Source organism: Amyelois transitella, chromosome 15, assembly GCF_032362555.1.
Source record: "Amyelois transitella isolate CPQ chromosome 15, ilAmyTran1.1, whole genome shotgun sequence".
Taxonomy (NCBI): domain Eukaryota; kingdom Metazoa; phylum Arthropoda; class Insecta; order Lepidoptera; family Pyralidae; genus Amyelois; species Amyelois transitella.
Genome location: NC_083518.1, coordinates 9,083,273 through 9,091,215, shown reverse-complemented (window position 1 = coordinate 9,091,215; position 7,943 = coordinate 9,083,273). Strand labels below are relative to the sequence as shown.

Sequence of the window (7,943 nt, the reverse complement as noted above, 5' to 3'; positions counted from 1 at the left end):
CAAGGAATATAGACGTGACCGTATGTATGTATGTTCTTATTATCTGAGCTTTAGTAATTGCCTTATTAAATTGACGTCATATAATGTCACCGTTTGACATAAAATATCAACATGTTTCGTCTTGGTTATATTCACTATCGCTTAACGTTCCATAATATTATATGAATTAATATGTTTTTCTAGAAATTTTTTGTTAACGGATCATTGAAAATAATTGCCATGATTTTTGTGTCAGGCTCCCCGAATGGAGAATTGATGGAAGACTCAAACGCATTGGAATTCCGAAGAAAGGCACTAAGGGATGCAGTCATGTGTATTGGATGGCTAAAACTTGCAAGTATACGCTTTGTTTTCTTGATTGTGTAGTCTCCGCCTATCCCTCCGGGAAATAAGGCATAATTTTATGTAGATATATTTGTTAGCTACCATAAGATAAATTACTTTTTTCCCTTAAACTGGATTAGGTTCTACTAATAAATCTATACAAACATATAATCACGTCTATATCCCTTGCGGGGTAGACAAAGCCAACAGTCTATTCAAGACTGAATGATGAGATTCAAATAGCAACAGTTTGCGAGCCCATCACCTACAAGAAGAAACCCAAATTGATAATCCTTTCCCTCAGTCGCCTTTTACGACATACATAGAAAAGATATGGCCACTCTACATCTTTATCTCCTATTCTGAAGTGGCGAGAACCACACGGCACCATATTTGTCTATAATTCTCCTGAAAATTCGAGCACACCTCTAGTTTTTCGCTCGACTGAATTTAAACGTTGCATCGCCAGCTGCCGACTCCGGTCAAAGTTCTGAGATTAAATGTTCTTTATTCAGATTTCAAACGAATTTGTATAGGTACGAATTCTGCTCGAGAATTAATAAGAATAATAGAAGCAATATTAATTAAAGTTGTATAGAGGGTGATTTTGTGCTTTACGGTTAAGAATAGGACACGTTTTTTTCTTTGTTTCGTAGGCGACTAAAGGAAAAAGCACGCACATTCATGTAGTGCAACGTTTACCATGATCCGATAAGGGTTAGGTTCCCCTGCTAAGGTTGCAAAGATCAGGTGGGAGTCCCTTCGTTCAAAGACTTAGTAAATCCTGAGTCGCGCCGCTGGTCAAAAAGTGCACCCCGCCCTTGTCTGTAGAGAAATAATAAATAAATATATACGGGACATATTACATAGATTGAGTTAGCCTCGTAGTGAGTTCGAAACTTGTGTTACGAGATACTAACTCAATGATACTATATTTTATAATAAATACTTATATAGAAAAACATCCAAGACCCAGGTCAATCAGAGAAAGTTGGTTTTTCATCATGCCCTGGCCGAGATTCAAACCCGGGACCTCCGGTGTCACAGACAAGCGCACTACCGCTGCGCCACAGAGGCCGTCAAACAGCCATCAGAAAAAACTGGGATTAATACAAAAGAAGAGAGAGATTATCTTGACCACGGCGAAAGACAAAGTTAAGAGAATATATATATAATTTTGCACAAATTTTTACTTGCAAAATAATGTGTGTGGATTAAAAAACAGTATTTTATTCATTATGTTCATACATACATACCATCACGCTTATTTCTTATTGGTGTAAACAGAGACTATTGATTCCACGTTACGATACTTACAGACCTCTCCCGCTTCCTCCACGCACATAACTTTTTTCATGATTGTGTTCATAAGCGGCTTATTATGAGAAAAATCGATCAGGGATATAGAATTCCAAGGACAAAAATACGAAAACATATCATATTTGACTTTCTAGATTTTGTGTGATACCTGAACAAAAATTCCTAGTACAGCTTAAGAAAAATAAATTTGCCTTCTTAAGCTGTTCTACTTGTGTAATACCAGGTAACGTTCTTCGTAAATACAAATACATACGAGTATATTATTGACGGCCTCTGTGGCGCAGCGGTAGTACGCTTGTCTGTGACACCGGAGTTTCCGGGTTCGAATCTCGGCCAGGGCATGATGAGAAAAGAACTTTTTCTGATTGGCCTGGGTCTTGGATGTTTATCTATATGAGTATTTATTATAAAATATGGTATCGTTGAGTTAATATCTCGTAACACAAGTCTCGAACTTACTTCGAGGCTAACTCAATCTGTGTAATTTGTCCCGTATATATTTATTTATTATTACGTCTATATGCCTTGCGGGGAGACAGAGTCAATAGTCTTGAAAAGACTGAGACGCACTATTTAGCTATATGACTTTATAATGGAATTGAGATTAAAATAGTGACATGTTGCTTGCTCATCGCCTACAAGAAGAATCCCAAGTTTATTTCCCAATCCTTTAGTCGCCTTTTCCGACATCCATGGAAATGGCATGGAACTATTCTTTAGTGCCGGGAACCACACGGCACCTTCTTTGTAATTATAGTAGAAAAGGTTTTACAATGATCTATAATTGTTTTCAGACATCAGTAATCTGCTTCGTAGCTTTATATTTCTTGGTTGAAATCAGCAGTAAGGGTCACATGTCTGATGTCATCAAAATAATGATAGTAGCTATAATTCCTTTCCAAATAATACATGGAGTCATGATATTTTTTGGAGCATTGGAGGTGAGTTTAAATCTCATTTTATTTTTGAGATAAAAAGTAGCATTTAATGTAGAATCACTTTCTCCATCTACTATTTCTCGTACAAGTGTGTCAAGGGGGAATTGTATTAGTCCATAATCCCACTATACTTGAATACGCCAAAAATACAAAAATGCAAACAAAGTTTCTGCTGTTGGAATATGAATACCTACAGTCTCCAGCTCATGTGATGGGAAAAGCATTTATAGAATTATCTGGAATTAAATTGTTATAAGTGCATCAAGATATAGAGACGCAAAGACCATTCGTGAGGTGACTCGAGGAGCTAATGTATGGGAATTGCCCTCCAGTATGTTAAAACAATTTCTTAAACTATAGGTACTTATACATAACGAACAAATCTAAATTGGATAAAAAAGATGAGACACAAATCAAGATACTATGATATGATAATCATTCATGTCAGTTTATAGACGCATAATCTATAGAACGCGCTAACGAATAGAACAAAAACCTACATAAATTCTTTGCCGTCGACAATAAACAACAATATTACAACATCATCTCAGAGGTTTTTCCTTTTTTGAAGATATTCTCGCAAAATACAGTGATCGTTGCGGCAACACCATTCAATGCGCCGGTAAAAATTGCTTCAAAGCAAAACATGTGCATGTTTCCCTTTGTGCTCGTGGAGCAAACGATCTGACTTCAATTCGAACAGACCTTTGTGATATTTTTACTATTGAACTGCATTTGGATATTGTGCAATCGTACCTACCTTTGTTCTTCCCTGTTTTTGTAATTTTCTCAATTTTTACTTTGAAATAGACAAGTGTGCCGTGTGGTTCCCGGTACCAATACAAAAAAGAATAGGATCACTCCATCTCTTTCCCATGGATGTCGTAAAAGGCGACTAAGGGATAGGCTCACAAACTTGGGATTCTTTTTAGGCGATGGGTTAGCAACCTGTCACTATTTGAATCTCAATTATATCATTAAGCCAAATAGCTGAACGTGGCCATTCAGTCTTTTCAAGACTGTTGGCTCTGTCTACCCCGCAAGGGACATAGGCGTGACCATATGTATATATGTAATAGACAAGTGATACTCTGACTGGACTAGACCCTAAATAAACAATTCATTCATTCATTCATGTAATCACGTCTATATCCCAAGTCTTGAAAGACTGATAAGCCACGTTTAGCTGTTAGGCTTAATGATAGAACTGAGTTTCAAATAGTGACATGTTGCCAGCGCATACTCTAGAAGATGAATCCCAAGTTTATAAGATGACTTTTACGACATCCATGGAAAAGAGATGGAGTGTTCCTATTATTATTTTTTCTTTTCTTATCGAGAATCACACGGTTAGTGCAGGTTTTCTCAAAATATTTTTTGTCACCGTATGATTATCAGTTAACCATTAAGTTATGTACATTATTCAGAAAAGCGTCATTGATAGTGGGTAGAATTGGAAAATGCCCCGAGCATAAAGCTGCTTTTTTGGGCACTTTAATCCATTAAGCCATGATTAAAAAAGAGCTTATTATACTAATAAAAATACAGTGGAAAAAGCGAGTCTAACATTTTCAGCTTAGTAACAAATCGGAATAAATTCCAGCAAAAGTGAAAACAAAACACGATATTGTTCAAGAGGATTATAAAGGATTACAATTCTGTTATAAAATATAAGAATAAAGAGATGATAATCCTAAAAATGTGTATATAAAAATGTATGCAAATATTCTATTTATTTAGCAATACTGCCCAAATAAAAATCTGACGGCATAGTTTTTGTAGATATTAAAATACCAATGTTGCTTGTGTACACATACATAAATACATACATATGGTCACGTCCATATCCCATGCGTGGTAGACAGAGCCAACAGTCTCGAAGAATAAGTGGCCACATTCAGCTATTTGGCTTAATGATAGCATTGAGATCTAAATAGTGACAGGTTGCTAGCCCATTGGCTAAAAAAAAATCTCAAGTTTGTAAGTCTGTCCCTTAGTCGCCTTTTACGACATCCATGAAAAAGAGATGGAATGGTCCTATTCTTTTTTGTATTGGTGCCGGGAACCACACGGCACTCGCTTAAAACAATAATATTTTTTTTTTTCTTTTTATTTTTTTCGATTATCACAAAGTTTATTTGTGGGGTCAGAGAGTCACAGAGCCAAAAGTCTTGAATAGACACTAAAATACCACGTTAAGCTGTTTTAAGTAACTTATTTGACGTCAACCAATGTTGTGAAAACAAACGTTTTGACAATTATTAAGCTATATGTAGTATCCTATAGTATCCTAATTTGAATTTGAGATATATTTTTTGTTCCAGAGAAATATCTTAGTACTGAAAACGTCGATGTATCTGTTCCTAGTTTTCGCCACGTACAACACAATTCTGGGCTGTATAGGGGCACTGCATTACATCAGGTCGGGGCACAAGACTCTTCATTTTATGCTCGCCCTTTTGTTTGGGATCATGGCCTTCTCGTTATGTTGTAAGTTGTATTGTTTCTATTATATTATAGTGCCGTGTGGTGACAGGAACTTTAGCATAGGACCACTCCATCTCTTTCTCAGAGCTGAGGGATGGACTAATAAACTTGGGATTCTTCTTGTAGACGATGGGCTAGCGACCTGTCAATATTAAAATTTCATCAATAAAATTTCGAATGGGCTTAAAATACAGGGTGACATTTAAAACAACTGCATCCTTTTAAACATAGACTATACCCATGCTTCTGAGCCGTTTGAGCCTATTTTTATTTAAATTAAACGTCATCATTTTTCACATTTAAAAACCCCTCAAAAACTACGTCACACGCTTTATAAAGACCACAAAAAGAATACTACAAAACAGAAATTATAACTAAACATGTAAATAAATGTCTGAGAAATAAATTATTTTTCTAGTATCAAGATCAAGTAAAGTACAGAGTTGTCGAGATCGCTCAGCTGAATGAATTGTGTCGTTGACCTCTGAATCTTACGCGTCGCTTTTCCGCCGGCCGGGGTGATATGACGTATTTAGGATCGTGGATTATGATACTTTTACTTTTTTTCGTACTTTCTGAAAATATCCTTTAGAGTATACTTAACAGTTAAATTTATGCAGTTGAATTAAAAGTCACCCTGTATATCTAACTCAATTTTAATCAAATTACATTAATCACAATTTTTATTGTTTCTCTAACAAGCTTTGTTAATCACAAATTTTGTTGTTTCTTACACAAGTTTTATTCTTTTTCAGCAGTGTTCTGCCACGATATTTTTATAATTTACACGTACATTCGATTTTTAATCCAATACAATGCGAGGTCTATGGAGCCCGTGTCGCAAGAGATGCCACCATCTGATAAGTATCGTGTGACTGAATTATAAATATATTGTTTATTGAAACAGATTTTTATTTGACCGCATAATACTTTTAACGATCGTTTTTTGAACGCTTTGGTATTTGGCATTCCAAAATTTTGGTTTAATACTAATACTTGCATGAAGAGAGTTATGAATGTGGATAAAGCGAAGGAAGTATGTAGAGATCGTGGCAAGTGGAAAGAGGTAGTCTCTGCCTACCCCTCTGGGAAGAGGCGTGATTTTATGTATGTATGTATGTACTAATATTTTAAGTTAGAGTATAAAGTTCTTGTAAAATATCGCATAACCGTGCTTGAAAATTTCGATGATCATAATGGTAACAAAGGCTAAAGACAAAAACATTAAAATGGTAAGTTCACTTTTTTGACACCAATAACTTAGCACCAGAAAAAAAAACCGACCGTTCGTAAAAAGATCTTAACACATTAAGATCCATTTTTTATGGTAAGGTATTACAGTGAAATGACGTATGATGAAATAAAAACTGAGGATGCCGAAAAGTGGCCAAGTGGGAAGAGAAAAGCCGGAAGGCGGACCCCGGACCCAGGGCCCCGAAACACTCCTGTGGAGGGTGCAACCGGGAACACGCAGAAATGAGAGAACATACATATAATCACGTCTATATCCCTACCTGAGTAGACACAGGCACCAGTCTTGAAAAGACTGATAGGCCACGCTCAGCTGTTTGGCTTAGGGATAGAATTGAGATTCAGATAGTGACAGGTTGCTAGCCCATCGCCTAAAAGAAGAATGCCAAGTTTATAATCCTATCCTTTAGTCGCCTTTTACGACATTCGTGGGAAAGTGTTGGAGTGGTCCTATTCTTTTTTATAATGGTGCCGGGAACCACACGGCAGATAAGAGAAAGACGTTTAAAAGCGAATACTCCTTTTTGTTTCATTTTGCTCTCATCTTTGAATCAATTTTTTGCCAGTTGATCTGAATCTTGACCCACATTGAAACAGAAAATAAGCATCAAATAACACAGAAACAAAAAGAAATCAGATTAAAATCCAATCAGAAAAGTAGTATCAAAACAAATACACACTCAACTTTTAAAATTTACTGCGGTTCGTGATCTCAAAACGCAATTGCGGCTACGTTGCCTCAAAATGGCGGTGTAAGTGGCGTGAGCTGCATTATCGAGCATTCCCCGATGCCATATCGATACTGCATTATTAAATTCAGCGGAGAAACCTTGCTTTTATTAGAAACTAGCTGTGCCCGCGAATCCGTCCGCGTGGAATAGTTATTTTAGGCATCATTGAAGCCCTCAAGGATGAATAATTTTCCCCGTTTTTTACTTTGACATTTTCCATTCTTTCTTCGCTTCTAATAGTTGCAGCGTGACATAATATAGTCTAAAGCCTTCCTCAATAAATGGTGTATTCAACGCAAAAATAATTTTCAATTCGAAACAGTTGTTCCTGAGTCCAAACTTTTCAGCTTTATAATATTAGTATATGTAGATTAAACACATGTATCCTTAGAATATACAGATACATTTATCCATCATCTTTCTTGCTATTGAGTTGGTTGCTTTATCATCATTCATTCATTTATGTCTATAACCCTTGCGGGGTAGACGGAGCCAGCAGCCTTGAAAGTTTGACAGGACACGTTCAGCTGTCAGGCTTAATAATAAAATTGAGATTCAAATAGTGACAGGTTGCTAGCCCATCGGCTAAAAAAGGAATCTCAAGTTTGTAAGCCTATTCCTTAGTCGCTTTTTACGACTTCCATGGGAAAGAGACAGAGTGGTCCTATTCTTTTTTGTATTGGTGCCGGGAACCACACGGCATTGAATGAACAGGTGTATTAATATGTATGTATGGGGGGAAATCTTATGTAGATTGAAACTTAAGTTGCATAGATATTCAAATGTATGAAAGTTGTTATCCGTAAACATACATACATACAACCTCTGACGTCACCAATACTCGGACCACGTGACTGATGATGAATATGTATGAGGTGACGACGGACGCATT

General features: G+C 36.4%; 1 protein-coding gene across 1 annotated transcript; it reads left to right on the top strand.

The window, feature by feature from the left end:
- The first annotated feature begins 219 nt into the window (after positions 1-219).
- Positions 220-5,955, top strand: LOC106139519 (uncharacterized). The gene is made up of 4 exons (XM_060948364.1): positions 220-333; positions 2,439-2,585; positions 4,907-5,072; positions 5,825-5,955. The coding sequence occupies exons 1-4, from the start codon at positions 220-222 to the stop codon at positions 5,953-5,955; spliced, it is 558 nt and encodes a 185-aa protein (XP_060804347.1).
- Positions 5,956-7,943: the final 1,988 nt, after the last annotated feature.